Genomic DNA, 14300 nt, shown 5'->3' with positions numbered 1-14300 from the left:
CTGGGCCCCCACTCTACGCACTGTGGCTACCTCTAGGTGGTGTGGCCGGAAGAGGGTCAGGAATAGAAGGCCAGAAATGTTGACTGGGGCAGCTGCCCTGGCCTCTCCTCTGGGGAGGCTTTTGTGTGAGGGCTCAGCGGGGCCTCGGTGGCTGGGACTCGGAGTGGGAGCGGGCCTGTCAGTAAAAGGAGGGAGTCGGGCTGGATGACCTCGGAGGTCCCTGCGTCCCCCCCAAGCTATGGCCCAGAGTCTGGGACAGTCCCCCAAAGGAGGGGGCCGATTCCTCGTTCCCTCGGCTGGGAGTCGCCTCCTTGTCCCGGTTCTCCGAGCCCTTGGCCTGGCTCTCCTTGTCCGAGTCTCCCTTGTACCCTGGGGACGAGAAGACGGTTTTCACGGCTCCCGCTGCTTGGGGGCCGCTAAGTCACAAGGGACGTGGCAGCTTTCCTCCGTCTTGGGAGCGGTGGCCCTCAGAGGGGGCCTGTGGCTTGTTCTCCGTGGCTAAGGAGGCTGCGCTGGCCCTGGAGGCAGGAGGACTGGAGTTCAGGTGTGGCCTCAGACCCTTGCTAGCGGGCTGGGTGAGCCTGGGCCAGGCACTCAAGCTCTCTTCGGTGAAACTTCCTCCTGTGTCTCATGACGGAATCCGCCCTCATCGCAAGGGTGCCACGCAGAAACCCTGTACCGAGCCGCGCGTTCTGCCCCAGCTGGCCCTTCTCCAGAAGCCGCGGGGGCAGAGAACGGCGGAATGGTGGCCGGGAGCCAACGGCGTCCTTCGGTGGCCTCCTGGGCAGGAGGATTTCCAGCCAAGGCGCCCGGACCCTTCGGGGCGAGAGCCCAGGACACGTCCTTCCGTGGGCTCCTCCGCGCCTCTGGAGACGGCCGTCAGCAGCTGATGCCGAAACATCACATCCTGGCAACTGCGGGGCTCCTCCGCTCCCGGCGGGCGATGGCGCAGCCTTCGTGGCCCGCGTGGGGCGCCAGGCAGGCTCGGAGTAGCCCGTCGCCGGCCTCTCGAGGAGGGGGATCTGCAGCCGGAGACCCCCAAGAACGATCACGGAGAAAGTCCCTGGACGTGGGCGAGCTCGAGAGAGCCGAGCAGGATCGGCTCTGGGCGAAGGTGGCCCGCTGGCTCCGGGCGTCTCTACGGTCGCTGAGAGCACGAGGGAGCCCGAGCGAGCCGCCTGACGCGGGCCGTGCTGCCAGCTCCGCGGCCCGCAGAGAAGCCTGCTGGGAGCCCGTCCTGGTCCCGGCCCTCGGCCAGCGTCCAGAAGGGGCTTCTGGGGCAGGTCTGCAGCAACGGGGCGGGCAGTGGTCCGGCGCTCTCTGGGGCCGGCCCCGGGGCTGAGCGCCCGGAGCACAGAAGGGCCAGCACGCGGGCCGTCCTCCAGCCCTGCCAGTTCCAGCTCTGATGGGAGAGGCTTAGAGCCCGCTGGGAGCACCCCGCGGGACGTCCAGCCCAAGTGGGAGGGAGCCCCAGCAGCGCAGGGAGGGGGGTCCCTGGAAAGGCTTCGGGCAGAAGGTTGGATTGGACCCGAGGCTTAAAGGAAACCAGCGTAGCCAAGGAAAGGAGGTGCCTGGGAGGCCCACCATTCCAGACAGACCATGCAAAGGCCCGGAGGGGGGAAATGGAGGGCCCGGAATGCTGGGTCAAAGAGTGTGGGAGAGCGCAGAAGAGTGGAAGAAGCCTGGAAAGAGGGGAAGGAGAGAGGCTGTGAAGAGCCGTCAGTCAGGAGCAGGAGACGACCCGGAGAGGCGGTCTGGAGACTAGCGGAGCCCAGGCAAAGCGGCTGGAAGCCGAGGGCCCAGGCCAGGGGGACAGCGGTGGCGCTCTGAAGCCCGCGGCTGCCTGGTGGCCCCAGACTTCCTGGAAGAGGCAGCGGGCCTGGGCTGTCAGAGCACGCGCTAAGCGCGCAGAGCCAGGCAGTTGATATTTCATCAGTAATAAAACTGGATGAAGGATCCTATTCTAAATGACGTGCCTCCAAGCGCGCTCTGCATCACCGCCTTGACAGCATCGGTTTTTCCGTGAGAGGAGCTGGGAATGGGAGCCGTTTCCCAGCGGTGAGTGCCTTGATGAGGAGCACAGCAACGTGCAAAGCTGCCCAATGAAAAAGGGGGATGGATGGCTCCCCGGCACTCCAGCCTCCTCCTCGGCTCCCCAGGGCCCTCAGCGCCAGCAGGCCGGCCGTGACCGAGCCCACCATGGCCCTCCCTGGCTCCATCCATCTACAAGCGCAGAGGGCACGAGCTGGGCTGTCGGGCAGCCTGGGGAGCACGGTGAGAGCCGAGGGACGCTGTCAGCACCTGGCTTCGTGGACCGTCCCCCACCCCACCCCCAGACAGGAAGAGCTCAGCGAAGCTGTCTCAGTCAAGGCGAGCCAGCAAACGCGTATAAGCACCTACTGTGCGTCCGGCTACCGAGTCAGTGCTGGGAGAGCAGCAAAGATGAAAGCAGTCAAGCTGACCCCAGGCAGCAGAAGCCATGATGCAGCCCATGTGGGTTTAAGGGCCGGCCACGGAGCAGCCTGCTCGTGGATAGAGGGGGAAGTGGGAGTCAGGAGGTGTGTCCCCATGGACAGCTCCTTCCTGGAGGCCCTCCAATGGCCCAGCTCTGCCTTACAGATGAGTTCCTGATCTACTTGGGGACACCCCAGACAGCCCGGCGCTACAGAGCTGGATTCTGAGGGCAGACCATGAGTTCAAGTCCTGCCTCAGGACACTCTCTGTGACCTCTCAGCCTCGATTTCCTCATCCAAAAAAGGAGGACAATCGCATCTCCTTCTCATGGTTATTTGGGCACCCAAAGGCGACTAGACAATGGAAGGCACCCTGCAAGCATTGAGGTGCTCTAGAAAAGGGGGTGGCTAGGCGAGCCTGAGGGAGATGCCCAAGCAGAGGCCAGGCACGTTCTCAAAATGCCGCGGTTCCTGCCCGCCATGTTCCAGAATGGCTCCCGCCACATGGGGCCGCGTCGGCCCCAAAGAGAGGCACTCGAGCGTGTCCTTGACCCAAAGAGACGCCTCTGGGTGCGCCTCCGCGCGTGGTAGACGGTCAGAGCAGAAGCGCCTGCTCCATCCCGGAGCCACCGAGAAGGGAGAGGGCAGGCCTGGCCCCGGGGGCGCGCACACGCACAGGCAGTGAACGTCACGTGTGCGCTGCGCACGCACGTCGTGGCTCCACGTCCCCACACGGGCCGCCCAGCAACCCAGTTCCAAAGAGAGCGGGGTGCCGGGGGTCAGGGAGGCGCCGGGAGGGGCGCCGGAGCCCGCTGGGAGCTGGCCTGGGGACGAAGCCTGGGCACGGCTGCCCCGCCGGGGCGCGGAGGGGCTGATGGACGGCCGGAATGGCCGGGAAGAAGCGAGCGGCCTCGGCGAGGCCCCAGGAAGCTCAGGAGCTTCCTCGCGGGGCGGCTGGGGGCTCCGGGGGAGAGGCGGGAGGGCCTCAGACCCTCCCCGGCGGCATGACCCTGGGCCGGTCCCTTGACCGCTCCTCGGCCACGCGCCAACCGCCAGCACGGACTGCAAGAGGGGAGGAAAGGGCTAAAGGAGAGAATTTCTCACCAACGTCTGTGTTGTCTCTCTCGCGTGTGCGTGTCGTTCTGTCCGTCCTGTTGTCGCGTTGGTGCATGTGCGTGTGCGTAGTGCGTGTGCGTGTTTCTTCTCTCTTTCCAGGGTCCAGTCAGGGACTTACCTGAGCACCGGGTGGTTTACCCTCATCCTGGCGATGGACGCCTGTTACGGCATCCATGTCTACGGCATGATTAACGACACGTACTGCAGGTTGAGCCCCGGCGCCGAGCCTGCTCTCAGAGGGACCTGGGTTCGAGTCTCCGGGGCCTGGGCGACCTCGGGCCAGCGCTGGTTAGATCCCTCCTACCCAGGACCCTGGACTCCCCGGAGCTGCCCCTTCCAGGAGATGAGCCGAAGTTCAGACAGGCTCAGAGAGCCGGCCGGGGAGGTCCTGGGAGCAGTTGTAGACGTGGCCCAGGCCCCAGGCGGCTCCCTCCCCTCGGCCTCCCCCCTCGGCCTCCCCCCTCGGCCTCCCCCTCGGCCTCCCCCTCAGCCTCCCAGGGGAGCCCACCAGGCCAGGATCTGTTCAAGGGCACACAGGTCACGGGTGGAATTTGAACCCAGGTTTTCCCACTACGATCAAGGCTTGTCCTTGGTACTTGCCACAGTCCTGCTGTGTGAGAGGAGGACCTCGAATCCGGGCCTCTGCCTGCCTCTCTTGGGAGTCACAGAGCCCGCAAGCCTCCCCCGGGGGCCCAAGGGCGCAGGCCTCGGCCTTCAGGGCCTTTTCTTTCCTCAAGCCACGCCAGGCTCCTCCTTTCTCCGGGCTCCGGAGCTCCCCGCCGTCTCCTCCCGCCACCTTCCATCCCGAAGGGCCCTCCGGTTTAGAGCAGCGGCTTAAGCTCAGCTCCCGGACATTGTAGGCCACCAATAGGTGGGCAGCCCGGCAGACGCTCGCTTCTGGGGTCCCCCTTTGTTGGCCAATCAAGCCCAGGCGGCCCCCTTTACCCGGGAGCCGAGCTGTGCGCGGCACGCGGGTGGCGTCGAGGACACCGCGGGGACCGCCATGGGCCAGGCCAGGAAGCGGCCGTCCAGGGGAGGCCGATGTCCCCCGACGCCCCCCGCAAGGGCCAGCCGCCCATCCACGCCATACGCAGCCTGGGCCGGAGGGACAGCGAGCCGTGGGCGGAGCCTTCCAGCCGGCGTGGCCTCCTCCTGCTCCGCATGACCAGAGCTTTGGGTTCCATTGGAGCCGCCGTAGAAAGCGCGGGCTTAAGCCAGCTAACTCCGAGCTCCCAGACCTCCTGGCGCCACAGCCTGAAGGGAGCGCGAGGAGAAGCGGGCGGGCGGCCAGGGCTGGGAATAGAGAGGATTCTGTGAAAAGAACCGGCTTCCTCACCTCTTTCTCCCTCCCCCTCCCTCCCCGTCGTCTCTCTCTGTCTCTCCTTCTCTCTCTGTCTCTCTCCCTCCCTCCCTCCCTCCCTCCTTTCTCTGTCTCTCTTTCTCTCTCTCTCTCTCTCTCTCTGTCTCTTTCTGTCTCTGTCTCTGTCTCTCTGTCTCTTTCTCTCTCTCTCTCTGTCTCTGTCTCGCTGTCTCTGTCTGCCTCTCTCCATCTCTCTCTTCCTCTCTGTCTCTCTCTCTCTCTCTCTGTCTCTTTCTGTCTCTGTCTCTGTCTCTCTCTCTTCTCTCTCTGTCTGTCTCTCCCTCTCTCTCTCTCTCTGTCTCTCCCCCCTCTCTCTCTCTGTCTCTCTCTGTCTCTCTGTCTCTCTTTCTCTCTCTCTCTGTCTCTGTGTGTCTCTCTCTCCCTCCCTCCCTCTCTCTCTTCTTTCTCCGTCTGTCTCTCTTTGTCTCTCTCTCTGTCTCTGTCTCTCCCTCTCCCTCTCTCCCTCCCTCCCTCCCTCCCTCCCTCCCTCCCTCTCTCTCTTCTTTCTCCGTCTGTCTCTCTCTGTCTCTCTCTCTGTCTCTGTCTCTCCCTCTCCCTCTCTCCCTCCCTCCCTCCCTCCCTCCCTCCCTCCTTCCCTCCCTCCCTCCCTCTCTTCTGTCTCTGTCTCTCTCTCTGTCTCTCCCCCCCCTCTGTCTCTCTCTGTCTCTCTGTCTCTCTTTCTCTCTCTCTGTCTCTGTGTGTCTCTCTCTCCCTCCCTCCCTCCCTCTCTCTCTTCTTTCTCTGTCTGTCTCTCTCTGTCTCTCCGTCTCTGTCTCTCTCTCTGTCTCTGTCTCTCCCTCCTTCCCTCCCTCCCTCCCTCTCTTCTGTCTCTGTCTCTCCCTCTCCCTCTCTCCCTCCCTCTCTCCCTCCCTCTCTCCCTCCCTCCCTCCCTCCCTCCCTCTCTTCTGTCTCTGTCTCTCTCTCGCCCTCTCAGGTCGGAAGGTTTCCGAAAAGTTCCCTACCACTACTATGAGCCGGGAAGAGATGAATGCGATGAATACGTTCTCCATGAAAATGCTCCCTACGGAGGTCACAGGTTTATCACGGAAAAGAAAGTGTTTGCTAAGTGGGCCAAGAAACACAAGATCCTGTTTACACACCCCAACTGGACGGTGTCTTGACGCGGGTTTGCCGCCCGCCCCGTATAAAGCAGCATTGCAGAACGGCCCTGCCTCCACGCTCATGATGATCGCGATGATTGCGCAGTTGATTTCCTCTTGTATTTCAGTGGGTCCTTCTTCGTCATGGATGGCTTTGGGGATTCCGTGGGGGGTGGCAGAGGGGATGGGGGCCATGTTTTCTGTTTTCCTCTTTGGGTTCCACATTCCACGTTGCCCTTTTAGACTTTAACTGGTGTCCACTCCAAGGTCCGTGGGACGTGTAGGACAACAGTGACCTAAGAGATGGGAGGGACGGCTTCAGTCAGGAGAGCCACCCTTGGGGCCACAGCTGGCCATTAGAGAGAGGCCCACCATGAGGCCAAGGCCACTCCTCCCAGGTGAAGGCGAGTTGTCCGTAAAGACCGGGCCAAGCCAAGGCACCCAGCTCTGAGAGTCTGACCATGCTAGCTGGTTAGTCCATGGGCAGCACTGCACGGCCTCTCTGGGGTAAAATAGGGCCCATTCCCTAATAATTGGCAAGCTGGCCATGGCAGGGAAGGGGAAGGGCCCCAAGGAAGCGAGGAGGCCCGGAAAGCTGCGCCATCTCCAGACGTTCCACAAAACTGTTGAGTCGTGGATCGCAGCTGCTCCATGTGTGCTAGCCAAGCCACAGAACTCAACCGACTTCTTCAGAAAGACCCACAGTGCGTCTTTGGGCCCTGCCTCAGCGAGAAGCAAACATCCAGAGGGGGTGTTTTAACACCAGGAATGTTGACTGCAACGTTCTAGTAACAAACATGGTGAGAACTCGAGAGACACGCTTTCACATCGCCCCAGTGGCTGCCGAGCCGAGCCCTGCTTAAACATGCCACGAGAAAACGCCATTTTCTATGCTTTCTACATCACGGAACAGAGAACACAAACCTATTTTTACATAGATTTGGAGGCTCTCATATGCCAGGATGTATGTGCATGTTCCAATTGATATTTGATACACCCAAGATTTCTCCTCTCTCTATCTTTCTCCTTTCTTTTCTTCCTTCCTTCCTTCCTTCCTTCCTTTCTCTCTTTTTTCTTTTCTTTCTTTCTCTTCCTTCCTTCCTTTCTTCCTTCCTTTCTTTTTTCTCTTTCTCTTCCTTTCTCTCTGCCTCTCTCTTTCTCTTCCTTCCTTCCTTTCTTTCTTCCTTTCTTTTTTCTCTTTCTCTTCCTTTCTCTCTGCCTCTCTCTCTCTTTCTTTCTCTTCCTTCCTTCCTTTCTTTCTTCCTTTCTTTTTTCTCTTTCTCTTCCTTTCTCTCTGCCTCTCTCTCTCTTTCTCTTCCTTCCTTTCTTCCTTTCTCTCTCTCTCTTTTTTCTTTTCTTTTCTTTCTCTTCCTTCCTTCCTTCCTTCCTTTCTTCCTTTCTTTTTTCTTTCTCTCTCTCTTTCTTCCTTTCTTTCTCTCTCTCTCTCTCTCTCTCTCTCTCTCTCTCTCTCTCTCTCTCTCTCTCTCACACACACACACACACACACACGTATGCGTGTGAGCATTTTTATTAAGTGCAAGCACCAACCTTGGAAAGAACATGCTTTCTTGAAGCACGTCTCACTAGCAATTTTGCCACCTTGGGGTGGATCCGGCCCTCCCCACCTCCCCCTCCTCCATCTGTCCAGGCATTACTCTGTGTACTGTCATTCTGCCATGGAGGAGCCTCTTGACCAGATGGTATCTCTTCCTGCTTGGTATTCTTTGTAACATGCTTCATCTTGTTTTCTTAATCAGAGCAGAAATGGATGCCTATCACTGCTCCAGAGGGTGCTTTCACTAAAATCTGAAACTGGAAGGCATCTTAGACGTTATCTAGCCCGACCCCCTCATTTTACAGATAAGGAAATTGAGGCCCAAAGAAGATGCCAAGTAACACATCCAGGGTCACACAGATTTTAATGGCAGGGTAGCATTTGAACCCAGGTCTTCAGACTATATCCAACACTTCCTTGTGAAACTGTGCTGTCTCAGAGATGGAAATATTTTAAGGTTACTTATTTCAGGGGTGGCTGAAAGAAAGAAGGGTGCAGAAGACAATAAAGGCTGGGGGCTAAGTGGGTTTGGGATTCCCCTGCTCTCTCTCTGTCTCCACAAATACAGAAGGATAGAGAGTGCCCTAAGCCTATGGCATTCCTCCATAGACTGAGGCCTATTGGTAATCAAGTTTACATCATTAATGCTGCCAAGCCCCAACAAGTGCCTGTGGCACAGGGAGGCTGGAAGAGTCGGAGCACCCTAAGAAGCCAGGGGAGACGTCCATGTTGAGAGCTGTAGGAACCTGGCCAGTGGCTTCATTCAGAGCCTCATTTTCAACATTGGAGAAGTGGGGCCTGGGGGGGGGGCATGAAAAGCAGAAGAGGAGGAGGCCCGCTGGAGTCTGGCTTTTCTGATGTCAAGCTGCCCCCCTCCTCCATCTTAAGGAGCCCTACATGAGTATCTGGTGCTTTGGGATCTGCGTCCCCTCTTAATGGAGCTCTGGCCTCCCCATGCTCTGCAGCTCGGCTCTAGATCTTCTACCTCCCCCCTCCCAGGTGCTAATCAAATGAGCCACAAGAGAGGCCAGTGGAGAGACTAGCCAGGACACCAGACAGGAACATGTGGCCTGGCCGGAGACACTTTCTGCAGCTGTGGCCTTGCCAGCACCTCCTTCTGTGGGAAGCTGAGCCCTCCTCAGGGCAGGCACGAATAGCCAGATTCCATGGTGGAGTCCCGGTCCTTGTGGCTCATTCAAACAGACCATGAGGCTTCTCTCCACCTCTGGAGCCCGCCAGAGCCAGCCGCAGGGACCAGCCTCGGAACCTCCTCCCCCTTCTCTACCCTTTCAGGGGCCTCACTTTCAGAGCTGCTGCCTCAATAATGCTAATTCTGAGCACTTCCGGCCCTCATCTCCCCTTCAAGTGATTTTCACTGTTACTAAGGAAAGAAGGTGTGTCGGTGCCAGCAGGATGCCTGTGGCGGCCTCTGGGCACGCAAGCCCAGGCCGGGCCATCCCGACGCTCTTGGGGAGTCCCTTCCTCCAGGCAGAAAACCGTGTTTGCCAAGAAGTGAGGCGGCACCACCCCCATCATTGAAGCCTGCAGGCGGACACGGGTGGGGATGATGGAGACCAACTGGCCCTCCTGGGCTGCCCACGTCCACAGGAGGCGCAGCAGGGAAGGGAAGACGGAGGCGGCCCTCGTGCTTGCCCGGCGATGCGTTCAGAAGACTTCCAAGCACAGGCGGCGGATGACTTCAGCACGGTGCGCTTCTACCCTGGTCTCTACACGGGCAGCACTTTTTCAGGCCGTAAGAATGCGTGGGCATCCGTGTGTACGCCGCAAACATACGTGCCCTCACATGTGTGCACGGCCGGGTTTACTGTCCCAGGCTCCATGCTTGTGTGTGCACGTATTGAATATAGTCATGTGTCGCCATCTGCCTCTCTGGCTTTTCCCCTGGAAGGTGGGAAACCCTATTCTAGATTGGGAGCGCCGCACTCTAAAAGCCTCGCTGCAAGCCTGAAGGCAAGCGGAAAGGGGGCGACCCGCCCCGGGGCTCTGAGGATCTGTGCCGCCCTCTGCTAGGAGTCCCGAGAAGAAAGCCCAGTAGTGGCTGTCCTGGGCCACCCGGCCCTCCCCAGCCCCCAAGGGGGTCACGCCCTGGGCGGAGCCTCTGTGGACCGCTCCCTGCCCAGAGGCATCATGGTTCCTTCCCATTGGCCTGGAGGCTCTTCCTGAGTAGAGAGGAGGCTGGGAGAGTGCTAAGCGGGAAGTGAGGGAAGGAGCCTCACTCCTCCGGCCTCGGCAGCGATGACGATGTCCACAGGAGGCCCGACTTCCCTTCCTGGAGACCAAGGCTTCCCTGGTGCCCGTCACTGGCTGTTACTGACCAGTTCAGGCTCGGCCGCCATCAGACTTTCCTCCTGACACCGTGTCCAGTTAACACAACGTGGCGTGCCAAAAGCGAGCACAACTGCCATCCTCCAGAGCCAGCGTGAGGGGATGATTCCCAACCGCAGGGCCCCAGCAAACGGGCTTCTCCACGCCAGGGAGGCCACCGGGAAGGGGCAGTAGACGGGAGGGGCCCACAGGGCGATGGAGCCGGACCCTCCAAGCCGCAAGCCTCGAAAGCGGGTCCAAAGAAGGCTTTGGGCTAAGCTGGTGCTCTGCCAGAGCAGAAGGGCACCCCTTAGGGGGAATCCTTTCCGCCCAGCCAGCCAGGGCGCCCCTCGGCTGTCTGCCTGGCCCGGGGCTTCCGCGGGGCTGCCATGGCCTGGGGACAGTGGATTTCTGGAAACAGGTTTCCCACCTTCCCCCAGGAAGGGGAGCTCTGGTTAGGCTTGGAGGCTCCATGACCAGAGCCACGCGGCCCAATGTTCCAGCTCTCCCGTGTTTGCAGAGGGAGGCCGACTGCCACGTGTCTCCAAGGTCTGCCCGTCTGGGGGTTCCCGGGCAGCTGTAGGAGGGGCCAACCAGGCCAAGTGAATGCTGGGTAGTGCTGGCTCTTGGAGATAATGACTGACTCCTCTGTCAGGAGGAGGGGGAGGTAGTGAGCATTTAAATGATCCCCACTAAGGTCTGGCACTGTTCCAAGCACTTTACAAAGATCTCACTCGATTCTTACAGCCCTACAAGGTAGGTGCTATTGTTATCCCCATTTTACAGTTGAGGAAATTGAGGCAAACTGACCAAAGTCACACAGCCAGTAATGTGTCTGAGGCTGGATTTGAATTCAGGTCTTCCTGACTCCAGGACAATGCGCTCTATCCACTGCACCACCCAATTACCTCTGCATCTTATTGATGACGGGAGCATAACCTCAGAGCTAGAAGGACCCATGAGTCATCATGTTCAATCTATGCATTTTACTGATGGGAAATTAAAGCCAACACAGGTTCAATGACTTGCACAGGGTCTCATAGATATTGCCAGAGATAGGACTTGAGCCTGGGTCATTGGACCCCAAAGCCAGTGCTCAATTCATGGAAGGACCCTCTTCCCTTGTGTCCCTGAGTCCAAACCGCTCATCTTCCAGAAGAGGAGAAATAAGTGACCTACCCAAGGCCGTGCAGACTAAAGAGCTGAATCCAGCTTTAAAGTGGGTTTTTCACCTTGGACAGCGCTTTGGGGGCCCTCCTGTATCTCTACAATCCTGAATTCCTCCAGGGATCCTTTTAGCCAAAGATGGGGAGGGCCTTTCCTGGAGCTCTTCATTTCCGGGATGCCCTTCTCCTTGCGGAATGGAATCTCCCCGAGGCTAGTTGTACATCCCCTGCCTCGAAAAGGACTTTGCCCGAAGCAGGCACACTAAACAGGGCATCAAAACACCAAAGCCAGCGCTCTGGGGGTGACCCAGACTCGGTAGTACCAAAATGCTGGGAAGTGAATGAAATCCCAGAAGAAAAGGAGGATGACAAAGGTGATTCCTTCACGCTCAAGAAGGGAAGCCGGTGGAGCACGGTCGTCGGACATCAGAGGCTGCTTCCTTGGATTCCTTCTTTGATGATCGTGGCTCCCATCGGCGTGGGCACTCGCCACGTCTGTGAAGATCACCACCTCCATGGCTACATGTGTTCATTCGATCTCATGAAACACGCATTGATCCTGTTGCCAACCTGTCACCAGCTTCTCCGACGCCAGTTTGCCCCCCTTCCGATGACAAGCCCAAATGGGAGGGCTTTCCGGGTGGCCAGGGTGTTCTACTTCCTCAAATCTGGGACTCGGGTCCCCTCTCCCATCCCATCTTTTTCCGGATCCCATTGGCGTGTTCATTGCGGTCGTAGCCTTCAAGAAGCCAGCCTCGCCTCCATGCCACGAGGCGGCCTGGAAGCAGAACTCTCCGAGTGCAGGAAAACAAGCCCCAAGTCTTGTACTGGAACAAACATTCTTTTCCTTTGCACCTCACGGTGAAGCTAAGGACGGTCGCCGTGAGACCGAGCTGTTCACTAGCCCTCGTCTGCCAGCTCTCCTTCCTGGAGTCACGTGGAAAACGGACACTTTCTCTGCTGCGTGTTCATCGCGGCTCCCGAAGGGGCCGCTGCACTGCTGAATACCCAATGATTCCCCTTCTTGCTGCCGTTTCCAGAAGCCCAAAGCCAAGTTAAATCATTTAGCCATACGTGTCAGTGTGCTCCATGGGAAATGTTCATGTCTTTGACTGGTGGTGACATGGAGCAAGTTTTCACATGGTCACCCAAAGTTTGTGTCCTTGTTTATACATACGTGTGTATGCGTGTAAACATGTGTAAGTACCCGTTACATACATGCATCTATAACCTTGGAACACGTGTAAGGGGAAGCTGCTCTTGGTTTTGTGTATTTCAGTCTGTCTCCTATATAACTTCAGAACACGTCCTTCATCGTTCCCTCCCGGAGCCAATGAGCCCCACTTACCAGATCCTCCTCTTGTTCGATCTGCATTGATTCTGTTCATGGCCAAACCTAATTGGCAGGACTGGTGGTGAAGCTCTGCTTCTAGCAACCACAGCGAGCTCTAGGACACGGCAGTACTTCTCAGCGGGTGCCCTTCCTGGTCTTCCGGAGCTCTTCCTCCTCCTCCAACTCTGCTCTCACTCCTCACCTTCTCTCAGCTCTTTGGCCCGTTTCCTGAGGGGCTCTCCAAGGCCTTCTTTCACGATCATTTCGCCTTCAAAGGCCCCTTTGCCTGCCACAGGAAATGCCACTCCACCTTTGGGAAAGTGTGGCAGGCTGCCAAATCCATTTCCTTTACTTCCCCATTGACAGAGAGGAGTGCGAACTTTAAAAACCAGGAAAAGGAGGTGAACAAAAGGGGGCGTCTTCAAGGGCGTCAACGTAACAGACTCCAGTCTGTCCATGACTCCAGGAGAATGGATCGGAGAGCCCAAAGGAGCCTTGTATAGCCTACAGGACAGCCTCACTTTCCACACGGAGCCATGAAGACCCCACACCGGAGATGTACGTGTGCTTTTCTTAGTCAAGTCACCGAGCAGTGCTGTTCCCTTCTGCAGAGCACAAGTCAAGGGGCTCTGAGGCTGGAGCTGAACCCTGATCTCTTGCGCTCTATCCACTGAGCCACCTCAGTGAGTGAGTCCCGCGTCTGCCGCAGATGACCTGGGCGATGGGGACTGCCTCCAGCCCACAGGGCTCCAGTTTAGTTTGGAAAGCTCACAGCGTTTCATGAGGCTTCGAGGGTTCGGTGAATTGTCCAGAGTCACATCCAGGAGTGTTAGTTAGTTAGCTTCCTGACTTGGACCACTTAAAGGACTGCCTTTGGGGACTGGCTCGCCTCCCCGAAGTTATTCATCACCAGGAGTTTCCACACACATCAGAGAGTGAACCTTGTCACAAGACCGGACCTATCCCAGGGTAAATGAACCCAATGGCGACACTCCTCTGCCCGCACAGGGATCCAAAGTCCCAATACTGCCCACCCCGGGAAGGTTCCTGGGAACTCACCAGCACCGAGGAAGTGCGTGTGCGGTCAGGGGGGGTCGACTTCCATGGGCGAAGCTCTACTTGCACGTATATGGAAACTGTTGTTTGGCCAAGAAGTCTGTGGGTGATGAATGCCATAGATAATGGAGCTCTTCTCCCCCAGTGCTTCCTGGGAGGCTGCCTTTGGGCACTGCCCCTTGCCTGCCAGCTGTCTGCACATATGCTCCTGTTTTTCTAGGATTGTTTGTTCTCCTCTAGCTTTGAAAGGAAATGACCCAAGAGATTTCCATTTGGGTTGGTGGCATTCCTCCCACAGTAATTTATGCGTAATGGATGTCACCATAGATTTAGAGGCCATTTATTTTGTCCACCTTTTCCTATTTATATTAGATTAAATAAATTCTTCATACTCAAGTTTGCTCTGATTTTCGGCTTTTGAGGGTGTCTCTTGTTTTCTATGCATTTATAATACTTTGATGTGTTCTCTGTATTTTCAAAGTGATGACTTGGATACGTTCCGTTTTCAGCAATAAATACCATTTTCTAATCTCTTGTTTGGAGGGTTTCTTAAAATTATAGATGTTCCACGCTGAACCATTTGTCTTTTTCTACATCGAATCCAAGGGAGCTCGCTGAGCATTCAGTGATGAATTAGGCTGAAAGCATGGAAAGCAGCTCATTACATGAGCGTACGAGGAGCCTTGCTAGCCATGTCTTGGGAAATGTGGCTGTAGGCGTTCTGGCAAGCACCCGACATGGGCATCTGTGCCATTCCCCACGGCCAGCAGCCATTCAAACGATGCTTACCGAGGCTCTCCGACGTGGAAGGCAGGGAAGAGGAGGCGCCTAAAACA

General features: G+C 57.6%; 1 protein-coding gene across 2 annotated transcripts in view; it reads left to right on the top strand.

Moving 5' to 3' along the window:
* ST6GALNAC3 (ST6 N-acetylgalactosaminide alpha-2,6-sialyltransferase 3) overlaps window positions 1-13995 on the top strand; it is a 464848-nt gene extending 450853 nt beyond the window's left edge. For both annotated transcript variants that reach the window (XM_056814902.1, XM_056814903.1), the window contains exons 4-5: window positions 3669-3776; window positions 5864-13995. In XM_056814902.1, the coding sequence (XP_056670880.1) occupies window positions 3669-3776; window positions 5864-6050 (295 nt within the window). In that variant the 3' untranslated portion in view covers window positions 6051-13995. The remainder of the gene's footprint in view (window positions 1-3668; window positions 3777-5863) is intronic.
* The last annotated feature ends 305 nt before the right edge of the window (window positions 13996-14300 follow it).

Source organism: Monodelphis domestica, chromosome 2 (genome assembly GCF_027887165.1).
Source record: "Monodelphis domestica isolate mMonDom1 chromosome 2, mMonDom1.pri, whole genome shotgun sequence".
Taxonomy (NCBI): Eukaryota; Metazoa; Chordata; class Mammalia; order Didelphimorphia; family Didelphidae; genus Monodelphis; species Monodelphis domestica.
The sequence above is the reverse complement of the archived record's forward strand: the minus strand, read 5'-3'. Positions and strand labels throughout refer to the sequence as shown.